General features: G+C 42.0%; 1 protein-coding gene across 1 annotated transcript in view; it reads left to right on the forward strand.

Moving 5' to 3' along the window:
* Positions 1–19,414, forward strand: part of LOC306767807 (endothelin-2) — a 40,890-nt gene extending 21,476 nt beyond the window's left edge. Inside the window, exons 2-4 of the mRNA XM_079255932.1 lie at positions 2,193–2,346; positions 17,017–17,136; positions 17,218–19,414. Coding sequence (XP_079112058.1) covers positions 2,193–2,346; positions 17,017–17,136; positions 17,218–17,320 — 377 coding nt within the window. The 3' untranslated portion in view covers positions 17,321–19,414. The remainder of the gene's footprint in view (positions 1–2,192; positions 2,347–17,016; positions 17,137–17,217) is intronic.
* The last annotated feature ends 2,524 nt before the right edge of the window (positions 19,415–21,938 follow it).

Raw genomic sequence — 21,938 nt, forward strand, 5'->3', positions numbered from 1 at the left:
CTGTCAGCCTTTTTCTGCTGGTGGCAACTGGTTTTGGTTTCCGTGGTCCAGTTGGTGCAGAACTATGAGACTAAAAAGTCTGAAAGTGGGGTTCTGTGGTGGAAGAAGGGGTTTTGTCTTTGGTAGTGAACCCACTGACCCACAATGTGACCAATAGATGAATCTGGCTGGGAAATGTCAAACCAGAAGACTGAAGTGTGAAGAAGCAGTTTTTCAGTTTACTTCTAACAATCAAACAAGCAACAAACTGCCACGTTAATAAACTGGAGCTGTTAGAGAAGCAGGGTGATTGGTCACCTCATCGGGCTCATCATTGGCCTGATCAGTGGTTTCAGAGGAAAAATACCCTCCACCAGCCTGGAAACACCTCCGAATCCTTCAGGACGAGCTCTTTAGTTGGGAGCCATCTTTGCTGACTGCCTCCAGGACCTGATTCTTAAAATAAACAGGTGTCCAACATGTCTCAGGGTTCTTGTTCCATTTTGGACAAAATAACAGCTTCCTTAGAAACTTTACATGAATAACAACCTCAAATATTTGATTTTGTGGGGCACAGCCGCATTAAGAACAGACCTCCAGCGTTTACGGTGAGAAGAGGTGTTATTTTGTGCCCATTCAAGAGCCGTCTTAAACCCTCGTTAGACGCCCAAACATTCCCGTGTGCAGTGAAGGCAACATCAAAGGCTGTCTGTGGCCTCCGTCTGCTTTATGGGCCCTGTGCGCTGCTTTAATACGGCCATGTTTGAGTGTTGGTTGATATTCGGGTGCAGATACTGCAAGGCCAAGTGCTGCTCAGGCTGTTGCGGTTGTGCAGGGTAGTGTTGTGCTACTTTCCTTCCTCAAAAAATATCAGTTTCGTTGGCATTTAGACTAAAGCTGCACCTCATGCTAGGTGCATATAATCCACCAATTCTCCTTGTTTAGGATGGTTTTCTCCTTTCCAGTAAATTCTAATGTGATTTATTAGTCCGCATATCAGTACTTGGCATGGACAAGTACTCAAATGTAAATATTCAACTTTGTACTTGGTTTGGAAAACTGTGGTGTTGTTGGAACGGAGTTAAAACATCTTTTGTTGATAAACACAAAGGAAAATTTAAAAAGAAAAACAGAATAAGTTGATATAAAAGCAAAAGGTTGAAGCTCCCAAACACAGTTCCTAGCCTGGTTATGTTGCAGCTTCTTCTGCAGGGAAGGGCACTGGAAGCTGAGCTGAAGCACAGCAGAGAGGGACTAGCCTGCATACTCTCGTCATTCCCATGCACTGATGTGTAAATATTACAGTACTTTAGTCACATTACCCTGCCAAGGAAAACTATTTTAAAATGGTAAAAGCAAATGTACGACTTTGGGTCCTTTTACTTGGAGTTATTTCCTTTCCTGATTTCTTCCAAACTGACTAAAACCAACAAAAAAAGAAAAACTTTTTTATGAATCGGAAGATTTTTTTCGTATTTATTTTGTGTTCACTCACCTCTCCTGCACATGTGATGGAAACGTGGCGCACGGGACTGTTTGAATACACGCTGCCAGATTCATCGTAACCACATTCATGGGTGTGGACTGATCACCCAGTCCGGACTCAGACCCGGTTCTATTCAAACCACAGTGTTGGACTAAGCCCTTCTGCGCACGTGCTTTTCATCAGTCCTCAGTCCTTCTACTCGTTCAGTGAAACTTTGTGGATGTCAAACAGAAACAAGAGTCTTTTGTTTCTTTTATTTGGGGACCCAGGTACATGTTTATTACCTGTTTGTTTCACCATCATTGGACCTTTGGACCTGGCATCCCGCAGGCCAGAAACTGAACCTTTACCAACTTCCCTCCTCCCACATCATTTATTTATCATCCTAGCTGATGCAGCCGCCACATCCTACGAGTCTGCCAGCATCCAGCCGACTCAGACCTTCCTCAGCGCCTCACTGAGCAGCTCTGCAGACCAGTTCACTGTGGAAAATCTTTCTTTTATTAAACCAGTCACTAAAGCCATCTCAGAACTGTAGAAAGCTGTGGAGGTGTAACGTGTTTCCTTGCTGCATGCAAAACTTTCCAGAACACATGAAAGCAATCAGTCATGAAGAACCATAGATGTGTCATAAAAGCTCATTTTAAAGATTACTCAGAGATTACATGATTTAAAAACTTCCAATAATCCACAGGAAAGCTAACTTACTTTAACCTATGCTTCGCAGCCTCTGTTATGAGCCCTGTGGCGGAGGAGGGCCCCCTCGCGCAGCTCGCCCACACAGCCCACCGGCGGGAGAAACGCTGCTCCTGCGAAAACCAGAAAGACAAGGAGTGTATTTTCTTCTGTCACATTGGCATCGTCTGGGTCAACACCCCAAGGTGAGTGTGTGAGGGAACAATATTAAACAGTTGGAGAGTTTGTTTTTGCAGAACTGGAGCGCCAGCTCGGAGAGGTAGAATATGATATGTAAACAAAACACAGATAAGACACATTCAGCGGTAGCCGGGAGGTTTGTGAGGGAGGACGGGAGGCGTCCACGAACAGCCGCTCCAGTTCAAGATAAACTGTCTCTCTTTGCCAGGTCAGAGGTTTTACAGCGAAATGACAGATTTCACACACTCTTCATCAGAAACATCTCAAACATCGAGCTTTATGTTACAGGACCTACAGATGAGTTCATGTTGATTTACTTCTATCTGGAACATATAAACGAGTCCAGTTGGCTTCATGGAGAGCGTTTCCATCAGACATATATTACACAGAAACCACCTCAAGCTAAAACTTCAGAATACGTTCAGGAGCTGCAACTGGTGCACAGATATCGCCTCACGAAGTCAACCGGCCAGCCGCTGTCCCATGAACGTTATCCCAGAAGAGCATCGTTCAAATAAAATCATTTTAGCAAGAATTTCAGTAAGAATTTCCAAAAGTACTTTTTTATTAATTTACCAAAGCACAGCATCATAGCGCCTGCTGCTATGATACGTGTAACATGTACTGGTACATGTTAGTCACATGTGACTTGCATGATAGTAGAATGAACCCTCTTTAGTTACAAACACAGTGCAGCCCTTACAGCAGTAACGCCTCTTTTCCATCAGTATCAGCTCGTCTCAGCTTGGTCCGGTTTCTTTTCCATTACTGTTTAGTACCAGGTCTAAAAGGGGCGGGGTTTATGTGAAACCGCTGTGACGTCAGTGTTGTGCACGATAAGCTCTATAACAACACAGGACCTAGAGACAATCTGCTACTTGGTCTCCGGCTCGCTGGTCGCTGACCATAAATCGTCTCCATCTGTTGGAACCACTTCCAGTCTCGTCTTTTTGGTCCAGTCCGACAGTTGTGGTCCTTGACCCCTGAACAGTCACCCCCCACAATGTCAAAAATGCCTAAAAAAGACATACCCAAATTAAATTAGATGCTGTTCTTGAACCCTTTGGAGTACATTCAAAAGCATGGTCTCTTTATAAAGATAACACTCTAAAGTTTTACCCTGAGCTTTCAGATGTATTGTAACTGTAAGCAGCATAAAGTTATTGAAGTTGGAACACAAGGAAATTTCAGGTTTCTTCCCTCGTCTGAATTTATCTTCTATTTTGTCAACATGCTGCTCATGGAGAGATGGAGATAAGGACTGGAAAATCTGATGTAGCTGTAGCCTGAAGCCTTTCCTATGACCAGTTAAGATTTGGTGACAATAGCAGCCACAATTATTATTCTATGAGGGCTTTACTGTAAGTATAAAGTGGTATTGTAAGTGTAAGTGGCCATTTGGAGTCTCCAATAAAGCAGACAAAAAGATTCCTCTGCTTTTGCGCATGGACGCACACAAGTACGCAAGTTGTCGCAAATGTTTACGCACAGACTTTCTGAAGCCATTTTACATCCCACACACAGAAGCCGCACATCGCTGTGACCGGAATTTAACTGACTATACGGCAGTGGGGTCAGAACTGGCATCAGACCTGGTGGGCGAGGTCTGGAAGCCGAAACGTATGTGACTGTCAGGCCACTTGGGTTGACACTCAGTGGGTATTATTGGCTAAGGAAGGACCATGGATCAATCCAGTTGGTCAAAAATGGGGTCAATCGAAAGGCGAGAGCCTACCGGTGCGTCATGCGCAGTTTTATTGAAAAAGGAAACATCTAAGGCATTGTACAAGCATGATATGAAAAAAAAAAAAAAGTAAAACGGCCCGCGGGCCACCGGTTAAGGTGTTGACCTGCGGATAGTCACTTCTGAGCTTTTTCAGCTTCTCTCAACACTGCTGGAAACTCCTTTTACTACCCGTAGCCATCACATCGGATAGCTCTTGATAGACTTTTTCATTTCGTGTTGCCTCATCTGGTTCCCTCTGTATCCTTTCCTCAACAACCAAGCAAATAAATGTCTCCACCTCAGTGTCGGACCACAGAACAGACTTTCATTGCACCATTGCTTGTCATGTAATGTAAACAACTTGTTTGGAGTCGCTCTTCCAGTGATGTCACTCCCTGACCTCTGATTGGCCGCACCCCTGACCAATAGCGGCATGCAGTCTGGCGACGTCACACACAACCCGACTCAGCTCGCTTAGAACCTGGGCTGAGGAGGTACAGAAAAAGTCCGGGTACAAAACGGGTACAAAAGCCCAGTGGAAAACCCTCCAAACCGAGCCGAGGCGAGTTGAGTTGAGACGAGCTGGACCATTATGATACAACGACTGAACAAATTATCCTCCTGACATGGAAATTAAAGAAATTCCTCAGACCAGATCGGACCCTCTGGCGGGCCAATTGTGGCCCCCAGGCCTTATGTTTGATACTCCTGCTTCTGAACAACGCAGGTTAAATTTACAGAAACAGCCGAACCGAAGCGTCCAGTAAACGAGTGTTTTTTAACCTATTTTTACTTTGCTGGGTCTCAAATAGGGAGCAGGCTCCCCTCACACTCGCTAGCAATTAACTTCATTTTAGTTTAGTGTGCACAAGCAGTGAGTGAGCGGTCAGATGTGGTGGAGCTAATAAGAAAGCACACCTCTCCTAAAGGAGGGTAATTTCTTCCGGGTTTCCTCTGGCGGCTTCCAAATAACCTCTTTTAACCCTTTAACAGAAAGCCACCGAGGAGACCGCAGAGTCTGAAGTCAAGCAGTTAACCCCTCGCAGCCCACTCCCACTGAGTGGAAATCACCTTTTATTTCCACTCAGAATGAAAGTATGACGAGTGGAGAGTGTTTGGAAGGTTTTCCTTCACATGACTCTAAATGGGCTCCAATTTACCGTCGGCCACTTTCAGATGAATTAACTTGAGGGAGAGTAAACGAAACCAAAATAGGATCCAGAGCTGATCCAAAAACAGCTCCATCATCTCAGATTGTTAGTTCCGTCCAAACATAGCGGTGCGGTCGGGTCCAATCTTCCTGCCTTCACCATTACGAGGTTTTAATCAGCAGTGGCAGAGCCCACCATCACTAAGCCCTCCTCAACACATCCTGCGTAAAACACCATCTTCTTCCTCCACCAGGACGGCAGCTGAAGAAGAGTTTGTTGGCAAGGCAACGTTCAAAATGTAAATATTAATATCCTGCATTATTTCAGTGAATTTAATACATAAAATATTGTCCTTCAGGGTGAAATTAGTTCTTTTTTTCTGCCCAGGAACATGAAAATAACCTCATACAGGAACACAGATGTCGCTTGTTGAGGAACTTTATGAATTGGGTGCAGACTTGCACAAAATTGGTCAAATTCAACAAAAATTAAAGTCCAAAAAAATCATTTTGAATGTCTTCATTTACTGTCCAGCAACGTGTTTCCAGAAGATTCTCCAGCCTGCAGGTTAACTGACGCCAGGTGGGGTGTCAGGGTTTGGTATAAAAGGAGCATTTGCCAGAAGTTTGATCTTTTCAGGCAGAGATGGCTCACGGTTTACCTTCTTTGTTCGAGCTCATCATCAGTAAATTCAACAAATATTTCTCAGGAACTCAGGAAGTAATCTGTCAGATTAAAATCTGATCAAATTCCAGCTGATGTGTTTACATGAAGGAAATATTTGCAGTGATTGTACCGCTGACATGTGTAGTGCGTACGGAAGCTGTTCTTTACTCATTTACGGATTGGTAGCTTCCGGCTTCCGGCTTCCAGTTTTCAGTTTCCGGCTTCTGGCTTCTGGCTTCCACGTTCCCGTTTCCTGCTTCTTGACGTACTTGATACATTTTCATTTCCAACTGGCGTTCGGTTGGATAAAAGTTCTCCGTGTGAACATGGCTAATGGCAGAAGAGAATTTTGGTCCTTTAGCTTCTTCAGAGCAGATTGTTGGGGAAAGATTCAGATCGAGAACCTGAAACCGTAGGAAGACACATCTGGTCTCTGTGCAGAACAATGCAGAGTTCTCTGGGCACCAGCTCGTCTCCGAAGGACAGAAAGAGAGCGGACACGCATGCTGAGGACAGATGATTCAGTGGGGAAAAAAAGGACTTCTACACGCGGAAGAAGAGGAAAGATTCTCCAGGCTGGAATCTGAGAAAGATGTGATGGCATGGTCCCACATCTGTCTCCTGTTTGGAGCATCATGAGGAGCAGAATGACACAACGACGTCCACGAACTGCTGAACTGCAGAAATCCTGGATTCAGCAGTCCTCCAGAAAACTAAAACAATCAGAACCAGTTCATTAAACAGTCTCATGAAAAGAAACAAAACCACCCTGCTTTTACTGAGCGTGACCATTCTACATTTGTTTGGCATTTAGTCTGGATTATAACCCGATGAGTCCTGGCAAACACAAAGCCTGTACAATCTGGTCCATCAGCAAACCTTCCATTTTTATTTTTATACCAACCACATGCAGACGAAGACGGGCTAAAAAAGAATTACAGATTAAAAGCTGATATTTCAGATCCTTTTCATTAAAAACACACAAACACACTGAATTCATCCAAATTTGGAAAAATCCCACATTCTTCTGTTAATAAGCTGAAAAATGGACTTTCAATCAATTTTCAAACCACTTTTTAAATTTAAAACAGACTGATATCATCGCTGGAGTTCAGAGCCTCGGACTCTCAGACAAACTCACCTGCTGGTGGTTTTTTTTATTTTTATTGGATTGTTGAAATTAGAAATATCAAGTAACATTAACTTAACCTTTGGAGGGAGGTCCTGCTGCTACCTGCTGCTGGACATGTGAAGATAACAAAAACCAGAGTAATTTCTGAGTAAATGTTATTTTTAAGTCGGATTTTCACCCTCACAAGTGTTAAAATAAACAGAAATGAGTGAGGACTTTTGGTCTCCGATGAATGCCTTCGACCGTCCAAAACGGCTCAGATCCAACCCAAAGACAGGCGAATGGATAACAGCAAGCCTCCTCCAGGATAAAACTCAAACACCTTCTTTAACATCTGGACACAGCAGCTTTACAAAGAGACGACATAAAACACGGTTGTTTGGCAGATGTGGAGCTAAACGCGCCAGAAGTTAAATAATGGCTAAATACAATGACCCTGACTTTCCATGATCACACTGTTGTTTCTGCATATTTTTGGACATTAAAAAAGATTTAATCAGGGGCAGAGTGGCCATATTTTAAGGCGAAGCTGGAAGGGCTCTGAAAGTTTTCCAGAGATGAATAGATTCTCTGCAGTAACAGCTTCAAACCTCCAGAGGGCGCTGTCACAATAACACGTTTATCATGAATAATTCCTGGATCTACTTTCATATGTCCTGAAAGATTCCCCTCCAGGGGCAACGCTGTCAGTCTGTAGAGAGGTGGAAATAAATGTTTTGGTTGTTTTCTGGGAGTATTTATGTCTTGCAGCACCACACGAGTAGGAGGAAGCCAAAACAGGGAAGATTAGACGGTCTGGTTATTAAAGTCGCCATGCAGTGACGATGGAGCTCCAAGTCATGGAGCTGGTGTCAAAGAATATCCACAGGTCAGAAAGTACGGCTGGTATCCGGTGTGGACTTCAGAAAATTACTCAGATATACAGTTGTGCTTATATTTATTCATACCCTTTCATTAAAGAATGAAAAAAAACTGCTGCCTGTAAAATAAGCTGAAATTGACTAAAATAAAAATAAATAAAAATTTTATTATTATTTTATAACTCTGGTTCAATAGAATTTTTCTTTCTAAAAAAGCAAACAAATAAGATACTTTCTTACATATTATATCAGTAATATTTAGTTGAACAATCCTTTAATGTTTCCGCTCCAGTCAGGTGTTTTCTGTTCCTCTCAGTCAGACTTCTGCACCTGTTGGCAGGTATTTTGTCCCACTGTTCAACAGAAAAGTCTCTCATTTGTCCAGGACACATTTGTTTGTTTGTTTGTTTTTCTTTCTTCAACTTAATTAAATGAAAAAACAGTGTCTTTTATTATTAAATTATATTTTTGCAAATTTTTATTTATTGTTACTTTTTTAAGTCTCCAGTTATTTGAGTGACTGTTGTAAATTCAGCCTTTTCTGTAATGGAAGGGGATGAAGACATCTCAGCACAACTGTATATTTAAACTTCATTTATAGTGTTTTTTTTGTGGAGTTTAAACTTTTTTTTGTTACATCCAATGAAACAAGCAGAATATACCTTTCCAAATGAGGTAAGGAGCAGGTTTATCTTGAAGGTAATGTATAGGTAAAAACGTTCTGGTCCAGGATCTGTTGGCCTTCCAGAGGATAGGTGTGTCACAGCAACATGAAGAGGTGGACACACCCTGCACCCTACAGCAGGGTTCTCAGTCCTGCAGGCTTCCTCAACACACCTGACTTAAATAAATGGGTTTGATAGGCAGACTTGTGCAGAGCTTGAGTCAAGTGTGTTGCAGCAGAGAAACTTCTGAAGGGCCATTTCTCCTTTGTTCATCCGAAGGTATAAATTATAGTATATATTAAAGCTCGATATTAAAAGTAAGATTATGTGGGCTTCTCGTCGGTCCATCAGCCATGACGGTCGCACAGTAGAGAGCTCCCGACGGAACCCGAGAAATTTCGTCATAAAACCCATTTTAAGCTGAGGATACTCCCGCAATGACTTTATGAAAAGGGGGGAAGAGGACACCGCTAATTTTTTGCTCTAACCGCGAAGTTTAATACAGTTTTTCCTTAACGACGGTCAAGGCTAACTAGTAGCTGCTAACATTTAGCAAAGATGGCAGACGCTGAGATTTTGCTGGAACTGAGGCAGTTTCGACAAGAAAACAGGCAGCAATTTGAAGAACTAAAAGGTGAACTATCAGGAGTCACAAAAAGACTGGATGAGGCCGAAAGTCGTATCGAGTCGGTCGAGGAACGGATGCAAGCCACCAAAGAGGCAGCCTCTGAGATGCTAAAGCTATATGTGAGGCTAGACGAGAAGCTAACAGACATGGAGAGCCGCAGCAGACGTGAAAACCTAAGAATTTATGGAGTACCCGAAGAAGCCGAAAGAGACTCTGCTAATATGCTGTCTTTTGTTGATAAACTTCTCCGGGATGGTCTGCAACTCTCTGAGGACGTGCAAGATTTGCAAATCGAAAGGGCTCATCGCTCACTAGGCCTCCCAGCACCAGCGAGCGCAGCACCTCGCTCCATTGTAGTGAAGTTTTTGAGCTATAAAACAAAAGAGATGTTGCTACGCAAAGCTTGGCAAGCAAAGGGGTTTAAATGGAAAGACAGTTACATAAACCTCGACCACGACTATCCGCCAGCTGTTATTGCTAAACGGAGAGAGTATGCGGAGATTCGAAAAGTACTAAAGGAAAATCAAGTGAAGTTTCAAACTTTGCACCCAGCAAGACTACGTGTGATTCACAATGATGGCACTAAAGTATATGAAACTTCCGCCGAGGCAACCGAGGATCTTGCGAAAAGAGGCTACGTGATCAAGACAACACCGGCGCCAGCAGCGACATCACTCATGGAGCGAATAAAGTTGCTGTCCTGGACTCGAGTGGGCCGGCGTACTACGAGAGCAGCTCGCGACACCACCCAAGACCGCACCTACAAGGAGAAGCTGCGTACGTTCAGAAGAGAGACGTCAAGTACAAACACAGATTGAAAGTTAGACCTGGCCAAGTTAAGTGTCCTGAGTGATTAATGTCATTAGTGAATCAGTAAATTGTAAAACTTTGTAATTATGGGTTCTGTAAACAGAGCTTTCAGTTTCTGTGCTAACCAGTGAGGATCCCCTTCACTGAAGGGCTTTTGCCTTAGAGCGCCCTATTGCGCTAGTAAGGGTTTACTAGCTAGACCCCTGCATAGGAAGTCACTTTTTGTGTTTTTTTGTCTGGTTAATGCGTGTTTTGTTTTTGCTTTGCTTTGTTGTTCTTACTCTGCTGTTCTGTGCAGAGAAAGGAAGAGTACCATTTGTTATGTGTTATTAATCATTTGTACCATAATATGTCATTCAGACCTTTAAAATTTGTGTCACTTAACATAAATGGTGTGCTTAACCCACTTAAGAGAACAAGAATGCTATCGCAGTTGAAAAGAGATAAGGTCCAGATAGCATACATACAAGAATCCCATCTTAGTGACACTGAGCATGCCAAACTAAATAAAATGGGACTCACAAAAGTCTTTTTTTCTTCACACAGCTCAGGCAGGCGCAGAGGAGTGGCGATTTTGTTGTACAGTGCAGTCAATTTTGAAATCATATCAGAACATAAAGATAGAGAAGGAAGATACATTATGATAATAGGTAAAATTGATGGAACTTTAGTGACTTTGTTCAATGTTTATATCCCTCCAGGCAGTGACTGGTCATTCTACAAACATATACTCGAAACCATGACAACAAAAAGCCAAGGCATTTTAATATGTGGGGGAGATTTTAATATTCAATTAAATCCCAAAATAGATAGCTCCAACGGTAAACCTGATGTTAAAAAAATTAGTAAAAAAATGAACAATTTCATGAAAGAAGTGGGAATACTAGATGTATGGAGGGAGAATAACCCGACCGATCGTGAATATACTCATTATTCTGGGACACATAATGTCTACTCTAGAATAGACTTGTTCTTGATGTTCAAAAGTGATATATTTAGGTTAGTTCAGTGCAACATTGGTACTTGCACGTTCTCAGACCACAACCCTTTATATCTGTCATTGGACCTTAACAATAAAATTAAATCTACTCTTTGGAAATTGAATTCAAATATTTTAAATGACAATCACATCAAGGAGAAATTGAAGTTTGAAATTGATTCGTATCTAGAATATAATGATAATGGTGAAGTTTCGCCTGTTATATTATGGGATGCTTTAAAAGCTGTGCTTCGGGGGAAAATAATTGCGATTTCATCGAATTTAAAGAAACTTAAAAAACAGAAAATATTGATCTTGAAGCTAAACTAAAGGAACTACAAAAGGAGCATTCTACTTCTCTGCAAGAATCAGCCAAAGTAAAAATACTCAATGTAAAGAAGGAGAAAAACGATCTAAGCACAGATGAGATTCAGAAAAAACTACTTTTTACTAAGCAACAATACTACGACAGTGGGGGGAAGGCTTTAAAACTGTTATCATATAGATTAAGGAAGCAACAAACAGAAAGAACAATTTATAAAATCAAACACCCAATAACAAATCAAATAGAGACCAGTCTAGAAAAAATTAAACAATGTTTTGAAGAATATTATCGCAAATTATATTCTCAACCTCACTTAAGAAGTGCAAAAGAAATTGATTTATTTTTAGCTTCATTAAATTTACCTAAAGTTACAAACAACCAGAACAAGAAATTGACATCCGAAATAACCAAAGAAGAAATTCTGTCAGCAATTAAAAGATTAAAAAACGGAAAGGCCCCAGGGGCGGATGGTTTTAATTCAGAATGGTATAAGATTATGCAAGATCGGTTAACACCAACATTAGTAAAAACATTTAACTATGTACTCGAAAAGAAAATTATCCCTCCTTCTTGGAGAGAGGCGATTATTTCTGTAATACCCAAAGAGAATAAGGACAAACTGGACTGCGGAAATTACCGCCCTGTGAGCGTACTTAACATTGACTACAAATTATTTACTTCTATATTATGTAAGCACCTTGAAATAATATTACCAGAGCTCATTAACAAAGACCAGACAGGTTTTATTAGACAACGTCAGACGCAAGACAATATTAGAAAAGCATTGTTGATCATAAAACATGTCAGACAGCACAATTTAGAAACCCTTATACTGAGTTTAGACGCAGAAAAAGCGTTTGATTCAGTACGTTGGGAATTTTTATATAAAGTAATGGCCGCATTTGGTTTTCATGCAAACCTGATTGAAGTATTCTCTGCACTGTACAACAAACCTACGGCCAGGATTAAAATAAATGGGGATTTATCTGAATCAATTAATCTAGAAAGAGGAACTCGCCAGGGCTGTGGTGCTTCAGCCTTGTTGTTCAGTCTGTTCATTGAGCCTATAGCTCAGTGGATGAGACAGAACACAGAAATCAGCGGGGTTGCCTTAGAATCAGGCGAACAAAAATTGGCTCTATTTGCTGATGATTTATTGATATTTTTGACGGACCCTACCCAATCGCTTCCCAAATGAATGAAAATGCTAGATGAATATGGCTCTTATTCGGGCTATAAAATCAATATTTCCAAAACTCAAATACTAAAACTAAATTATAATCCACCCACAAGTATCAAAAAGGCATACAAATGGAAATGGGAAACAAAAGACATTAAATACTTAGGGGTTGTCTTAACAGAGGATCCATCTAAATTGTTTGAAGCCAATTATAATCCTTTGATTTCAAAGATAAAATCAGATTTACAAAGATGGAATGATATTCCCTTTTTGAATCTATATTCTCGGGTAGATTCAATTAGAATGAATATCCTTCCCCATTTCCTGTACCTCTTTCAATGTCTTCCCATTCATTTAACCCAAAAACACTTTGGGGATTGGGATAGAATGCTTGCAAAATTTATTTGGCAAAATAAAAAAGGCAGGATTAAGTATCAAACAATGCAATTAATGGACGCAAAGGGAGGAATGGGGCTCCCCTGCCTAAAGGAATATTATTATGCCGCCCAACTTAGGCCTTTAATCTGTTTATGTTCACCCATCTACTCTGCAGGATGGAAAGATGTGGAGGGGAGAGTTATAAGGGGTATACCCATTCTAGCCCTATTAGCTGACAAAAAACTGCAAAATAATGTTAACATTACAGAGGATTATATGTATGAGTCTCTACTAAAATCTTGGAATGGTATCATGCAAATTTGTAGGTTAGAAGAACTATCCAAAATCTTAAAATGGTGCGCTTATGATTCAGATTTCAATCCAAATACATTAGACAAAAGATTTAAAAGTTGGATCTCAAAAGGGCTCACTACCTATTACTCTTTCATCCAGAAGGGAGCATTCATGAGTTTTGAGTCTTTACAGAATAAACGTGGATTAGGTCAAGAAGATTTTTATAGATATTTACAAGTTATACATCATTTTGATATTAATATAAAGGCAACATTTGAGAAAAGTGAATTGGGTTTCTTACATACCTTCCTAACATTAATTAAATCAATTTCACAAAATAATTTAATATCCAAGATATATAAAGCCATCCAAAAATTTAAACAAACCAACACTGAATATATAAAGATGAGATGGGAAAGAGAAAGCAATGTCCAGATTTCAAATGAAAATTGGGAAAAAATTTGTAAATTACAATGGTGTTCTACTGAATCCAACACTTGGCGAGAATTCTGCTGGAAGAATATGATCAGGTTCTTTATCACACCTACTCAAAAAAGACACCAAGGTTGCGGAGATTCATGTTGGAGACTCTGTGGATGTTCAGGGGCCAACCACTACCATATTTTCTGGGACTGTACTGTTTTAAGACCATACTGGTCAAAGGTATGCGAACACATTAACAATGTATTTGGTTCTGAAATAGTTTGTAATTTTGAAAATGTATACTTGGCTAACGTAAATGTAACAGAGTGGAGAAATAAGGATAAGAAGCTGTTTTGGATTCTCCTTGCTGCAAGTAAGAAAGTCATAACCAGGAAATGGCTTAAACCGGACCCTCCAACTATTGAAGAATGGATCAACATTACACAAGAAATTTACATTATGGAAAAACTGTCATTCACCCTTAGATTCCAGAGAGACTCTTTTTACAACATCTGGTCAAAATGGACTGAATATGTGAAACCCATAAGGTCAGACTTTACATAGCAATTTATTGTATTGCAGAACACACTTTTTATATTTACTTTTCACTGGTGCTCTTCCTATTTTTCTTTTTTTTTTGTCTTCTTTAACAAAAAATGTTGAATAAAAATGAAAATTACAAAAAAAAAAAAAATTAAAAAAAAGTAAGATTATGTATATTAAACTTTCTCCCTTACATTCGTAAGGGAGAATGTTTAATACATCAGTTTCAAATGTTATTTGTCTCCGTCCACATTCTTCAATGCGTCTTTGCATTGCCGTTGTTGTTAAGTCAGTTCCTCCACTAGGGGGCAGTGTTGAGTTCAAAGGTCATGTCTACGTTTTCACACCGGGGTTAGTGGTAATCCGCTGCTATAAAGCTGTTTACAAGCGTCCAAAAACAGCAGAAAAAGAAGAAAACCACAACATTTTCCTTAACTTTTTCTGTGTCTTGTTCAGATGCTTTTTTCTTTTACTGTTTCTGTAGCTGCGTTTCCATGACAGTTTTTCACAAAATAAAAGCAACATTTGTAGGTTTCAGCAAACAACAATTGTGATTTGCAGGTGTTTCCATCGAACAGTGTTTAACGAACACGCCTCAGTCTCATAAACTCCCGCCTGGCTGACGAAATTTTCCAAGAATTGCAGCGTAGCATTATTTTGGGGTTTTCTGCTTGCTGCAGGGAATTTGCTTTCAAAGTTCTTATCCATCGTTTGCTTTTCTGATTCATTTATTAATTTCCTATCATTCGTTCCAAACCGTGGAATCTTCACTGGAAATGAATCTTCACATAAATGCGGAAAAGTGTTTCCATTACACTTTTACGGCATACTTCTATCTCGAAACGCCTAAAAAACACCTCATGAGAGCGTACAACATTTTTTAGTGATATTTGAGTTTTCTTTAGAAATGTGTTTCCATTAGCAATTTTTATTGAAATATTTAAGTTTTGCTCAATTCTAGGTGTCATGGAAACGCAGCTTGTGTTATTAGCTTGTGTTGTGTTCTTCCTGTTCCTTTTCTTCCTTTCTTTTCATATTGGGTAGTGTTGCTCTGTTTTTCGGCATCAAGCAATGGAAAGCTGAAAATATAAAAAGTGACAATCATAACCGAAATAGAAGATGTATGTAACTGTCCGTCCGTCTGTCTGCATCCAGTATAAATGGGCCTTAAAACCTCCAGGACGTCAGCCCTCGAGGGCCAGGATCAATGATCCCTGTCCGACAGATTTCTGATGATCCTGACTCAGATAATCAGCTTGGTTTACTTCTTCATTTAACTGCTTCAGTGAAAATGATGCTTTACACCCAGATATTATGTTTCCATTGAATCTGACTCTCAATGCCAGTTAAACTCCTTCCCGCTGAACTCAGCAGCAAATCTCTTCTAATTCAGAGGTCGGATTCATATCCACTCTTTATATTTATGATATTGCCAGAATTACAAGCACTGACCCACATTTTTGGTCTATAAACTGCACCAAACATTTGTCTCCTGCGGTTTAGACATTATTAAAGGCGTATTTGAACTTATTTGATTTCTGCCTGTAGAGGTAACCACAAACATATTTCTGTTGTTAGTGACTGATGAAATATGTGTTGCAGGATTTGGACATAGAAGTCTGGGTGATGGTGGATGGAAGGCTGAATTTTATTTCCATTAAATTGAACTCTGTTTGTATCTGATCCCCCAGCTAAGCTCACAGCTCAGTAGCTGCCAGGCGGGAATATAAAAGCAGGGAAAATGTTGGCACTGACTTGTTGGATTGTGTGACCTTATCTCGCTTTAGGACATCTCATGACTGATAACTCGGAATAAACACGGCTTTAAATGGAGTTTTTTTTTTTTTTTTTTTTTTTTTTTAAAGGTGAAGAGTCTATCGAGTTTTTTGGCGCTTTGGAGCCGTAACTCATCAAGCTCCAGTTCAATAGTTCAGGTCATTTAGATTTATTCATCCCTGTAACCAAAGAAAAGAGCTAACTAACCCTTTGACATTTCAGGAAAGTCAGAAAGGTGGAGGTGAAGCCAACAGACTAAGAAAAACAACACAGAGGTCAACAGGCAGTTGCGAGGTAAATGAATGATATGGCAGACGTGAGCAGACGGAGGAGGATCGCAAGATGAAAGGGTCACATTTTATCACCGGTTTTGTTGTGGAAATGAGACCCAGATGTGCTGCCATTTAGTTCAGATGAAAACACCAAGCCTCTCGGAGCGCTAATCACTGAATCTTCTAAATTTACTCCTTATATGTTTAATTATGAGATAAATGATGCATTTTACAGACAATAAAGCCTCAGTTTTATTTGAAGCTTTGTTGTTTTCTGACTCAAACTGCTGAGTCAGGCAGTTCCTGCTGCTAATCCAGATGTAATCTGGCAGTAATCCAGTTGTGATCAGTCTCTAACGCAGTGGTTCCCAAGAACACCGGGGGTTCCCGTGGCTTTGCACATTCAGAACCATGATTTATGTTCTCATTGTCCCTAATTCAATAAACAGTATGGCTGAATGTCTCATTTTACCTTTAGCTCTATGGTAGGACATGATTCAGCCAGAGGATATTATTTGTGCTGCAAATCCCACTTCTGAAAGCATCATTCCAGCATGCTTTCGGTACGAGGTGGGACAGGGAGTCCATGGCATGTTGGTGGATGCATGAAGGGTTACTCAAGGAGAAAGTGTAGGGACCCTCGGCTCTAACCTACCGTAGACGCGCTACCACCAGCTCCACATGCATCAGCAGCAGGATGAGTCACGCCGGACTTAAAGGAGAAAAGAAAAACAAAGTGACCCTGACTCGTGTTGTCGGGTCAGAAACCCTGTATGACTGCAGAATATTTGCAGGTTATCGGCAGATTGGTGGGAAATCCGTTCCAGACGTTGCAGTTTTATGAACGTTTGACTCTGTGTCCTGCAGCCATGTGGTGCCTTACGGCTTCGGATCGGTCCGACTCCGGAGGGACCTCCACCGCTGCCGCTGCACGGACTCCCAGGATGCCAAGTGTTTGAGCTTCTGCTCCGCCCACATGCCGCCACGGTGAGGACACACACACACATAGAGATGCATCTAAACACACACCCGGCTGAAAAGGCTGACATGTTCTCCGTTTCTCCCCAGAGACGAGGCCACTGTTGCAAAGAAGCAGCCTGACAAACTGAAGCGCTACAGAGCTGCATTCTGGGAAAAAAGGAGCAGACACGCCCTCAAACACCAGACCTGAGAGCAGGGAGGTGCACCAGTAACACCACTAACACCAGCTCTTCAGAACAGAGTCCTTATTGTATCAGAAATATCAAATATTGGACCTTTGTGATTGTGCCTGACGGTTGCTTGTGTGTTTATGTAAATGTGATGATGATGGCGGCGTGTTGGGAAGGAGCGCCAACCACTGACAAGCTTTCTAACGTTTTAATGTCTTCGTCCACAGCAGCACGAACCTTTGTGTGGATCTCAGCTGATTTGCAGCTCTGAGGGACAGAAACCTAAAGTTCCGACCCGAGCAGGAAAAAAAAAAACAGCGCCTCACATCTGCAAATCCACTGAAGTTCTGCCTGAAAAGCTTTCAGCGAGTTGACTTCAAACAAGAACATCTGTGTGTTCTCGTATGAACCAATCTGATCCGACAGACGAGAAGACATGAAACATCCCCTACGGTGCAACAAAAGGGTCAAAATTCACACTACTGAGGAACCAGTGAAGCTTATTTTTCTGTTGAAGTCAGTTTTCTGATCTGACCAAGAAGATGTTCAGCGGCCAAAATTTTGTCGCTTTTGCTGCACCGTAGAGAGAATCCCAGAAACAGGAAACAAAGCTAACATTTCAAAATAAAATACACAGGTGTTTGTGTCACTCGGGACAGATGAAAGATGGCGGCTGTCCACGTTTCCAACCCCATCTTCCGCTAGTTTGAAAATATACAACATTCATACAGCTTTATGTTGAGAAACTGACTTTTTCCTTTAAATTCTAGTTTATTTTTTGCAATATTTCTTACTTTTGTAAGATTACAGCTTTAATTTAAATATACTATAAAAACTTCCATATAAACAAACAGTAAACGGCTGATTGGTGGATTGTTTCTTTGTTGTAATTTCATAATTAATAATGGTTTTAAATGCCATGATTAAGCAAAAAGATCTTCAATATCATCACTTTCCTTAAAAGATATTGCCTGAATCAGCGCTGATTCAGGCAATATCAGGTGGGTCATCCTGCAACATCCTCTAAATGTGAGGACTGTAAACGACCACCACAAAAACACCAATAAGCCTAAAATCGCCAAGATGGTGCCGGATCTCACATTTTTTATGGTTCGAGTTATAACTTTAATTTTTATTTGTGATTATGAATAACAAATATTTTTCATGTTATTCATAAAATATTCAAACACAGACAGATTATTATATTTGTTGAGTACCTCTGGAAGTCCGTACAAAAACTTAAAGACCCACAAGGCGTGGTCATGTGATTTAACACATTTATAGTTCTGGGAAATTAATTACAACAGAATAATCGTGATAACTGTAAAATCATTATCATTTATCTGGCAGTAATTGTACGTGGTGACAGTAAACATGTACATTCCCAGAGAATGAAAAGAGATGTAGTTTATAGCCCTTTAACAAGTAGCATTTTCCTTTTTCATTGCTCTTTTGACTGGTTGCCCATCAGTCACAGAGCTCCACGCTGCCCCTCCATGGTTTCCTGTGGTACTACACCGTTATGGTCCAGAACAGGCCAGAATTTGGCACCTAAAGGATGAAGGAAAATTATGTAAGCTCTGTATGTGTTTATAGTATTAAACATAAATGTGTTTGCCTTTACTGTGTCAGGTGAATGGTTTTTTGTTATGCAAACCCTGCTGGTGCCCCAGGTGGAGGCAGTCATGTGACACCATTTAAGTAGGAAAAAACATCAGAATTAGTTCTGTCAACAAACATTATTATAATAAAGAAATAATCCAACAATCTTGACTTTTTCGGCAAAGTAATTTTGTGAATTAATTTGAATTGTGAGATTTCACTCTGTTTTGGGGCTTATTTACTGTAAAATGTGAATTTAGAGCTTTTTGTTGTTGTTTTGTTTTGACCGGCTGCTGTTTGGTGAACATATGTACTGCATACTAACTTTAGCTTAGCTTGTAATTTCTATACAGAATTGTATAATAATTTAACCGTTTATTGTTAAAGGAAACTGGAATCATTTCCACACAGTTCACACAATGATTACATTTTCTTTATCACGATGAGAAATTAGATTTTTTGCTTGAAGTTGTCAAGTGAATGTGAATTATTTTTATAAAAGGAAGTCTGCTGCTGCTTGTTTTGTGTGTTTTCCTATGAATGCATGCAACATCACCAGTTATCACGTCGCTGTTCATCTGTAGTTATACCTACTCGCACCTTCACCTCGTCGTCCAACATGTCTCTCTGACAAATGATGCACGCAAAACTACCAGATGAAGTATTTATTTCCTCTTTAATCCTCTGCTGCAGATTTGCAGTATAACCAAAGGAAATATTTAAGTAGATGAGCCAGTGTAACTCTCATTCTCATCACCTTCATCTTCTCAGAACGTGCAACGTCACTTTGTTAAAGTGGAATACCTCTCCAAACCAAAATAATAAAAGTTCAACATTTGGCAGAATGAGTTTGGTTTCTTTCACAGTGAAAAGTGAAAAAAGAACCCCGACCCGACCCCCATACCGTCACTGAATCCTGACCTGACCCCCATACCGTCACAGAACCCTGACCCGACACCCGTACCATCACCGAATCCTGACCCGACCCCCGTACCGTCACAGAACCCTGACCCGACACCCATACCATCACCGAATCCTGACCCGACCCCCGTACCGTCACAGAACCCCGACCCGACACCCATACCATCACCGAATCCTGACCCGACCCCTGTACCATCACCGAACCCTGACCCGACCCCCGTACCATCACCGAATCCTGACCCGACCCCCGTACCGTCACAGAACCCTGACCCGACACCCATACCATCACCGAATCCTGACCCGACCCCCGTACCGTCACAGAACCCTGACCCGACACCCATACCATCACCGAATCCTGACCCGACCCCCGTACCGTCACAGAACCCCGACCCGACACCCGTACCATCACAGAACCCTGACCCGACACCCGTACCATCACAGAACCCTGACCCGACACCCGTACCGTCACAGAACCCTGACCCGACCCCCGTACCGTCGCAGAACCCTGACCTGACCCCCGTACCGTCGCAGAACCCTGACCCGACCCCCGTACCGTCACAGAACCCTGACCCGACCCCTGTACCATCACAGAATCCTGACCCGACCCCGGTACCATCACAGAACCCTGATCCAACCCCTGTACCATCACAGAACCCTGACCCGACCCCGGTACCATCACAGAACCCTGATCCAACCCCTGTACCATCACAGAACCCTGACCTGACCCCCGTACCGTCACAGAACCCTGACCCGACCCCCGTACCATCACAGAACCCTGACCCGACCCCCGTACCATCACAGAACCCTGACCCGACCCCCGTACCGTCACAGAACCCTGACCTGACCCCCGTACCATCACAGAACCCTGACCTGACCCCCGTACCGTCACAGAACCCTGACCCGACCCCCGTACCATCACAGAACCCAGACCCGACCCCCGTACCGTCACAGAACCCTGACCTGACCCCCGTACCATCACAGAACCCTGACCCGATCCCTGTACCGTCACAGAACCCTGACCCAACACCCGTACCATCAGAGAACCTTGATCCGACCCCTGTACCATCACAGAACCCTGACCCGACCCCCGTACCGTCACAGAACCCTGACCCGACCCCCGTACCATCAGAGAACCTTGATCCGACCCCTGTACCATCACAGAACCCCGACCCGACCCCCGTACAGTCACAGAACCCTGACCTGACCCCCGTACCATCACAGAACCCTGACCTGACCCCCGTACCATCACAGAACCCCGACCCGACCCCCGTACAGTCACAGAACCCTGACCTGACCCCCGTACCGTCACAGAATCCTGACCCGACCCCTGTACCATCACAGAATCCTGACCTGACCCCCGTACCATCACAGAACCCTGACCTGACCCCCGTACCATCACAGAACCCTGACCTGACCCCCGTACCATCACAGAACCCTGATCCTACCCCCATACATCACAGAACCCTGACCCGATCCCCGTACCGTCACAGAACCCTGACCCGACCCCTGTACCATCACTTCACAGCGGTCTGGATTCTCCTTTTTTCTCTGTTTCCTCCAACACAGACCTTGAAACCTGACTGGTCAGGCCACAGTCCAGGTTTCCAGGGTGGGGCGGTCCATCCCAGATCCCAGTCCAGAGAAGTCCAGGTCGTCTCTGGAACTCGGAACCAGGTTAACATGCAGCTTCTCTCCTCAGTAAAGTCTGAAGCGACGTCTGGAATGTAATTCTAGACTGATGAAGGTTTCCATGGCAACCCTTGGTTGTGGTTTTATCAGCTGGTGATGATGATGGTGATGCTGGTTCTGGATGCAGGTCTGTCAGGGACCATGGAGTCCAGATCAGACTAGCTTCCGCCTCCCTTCCATGCTGAAACTCCTCCAGGTTGGTTGGAGGTTTGATGATTTTCTGACTGGAGGAGAAATGTGGAAATAGCTTCAGCTGCTCTTTGAACAACTTTGTTTTTAATGAATAAAAACATGAAATATTTTGGCTTCAGAATAAATTATTTTATGTTTATGTTGTAAAGATTCTAAAAGAAAAAAAAAAGAAAAACTGACCGTTGTAGAATTCTGCTTAAGAAGAATTATAAATGTTTTCTTAATAAATGTGAT

This window comes from Telmatherina bonti (genome assembly GCF_933228915.1).
Source record: "Telmatherina bonti genome assembly, chromosome: 16".
NCBI lineage: Eukaryota > Metazoa > Chordata > Actinopteri > Atheriniformes > Telmatherinidae > Telmatherina > Telmatherina bonti.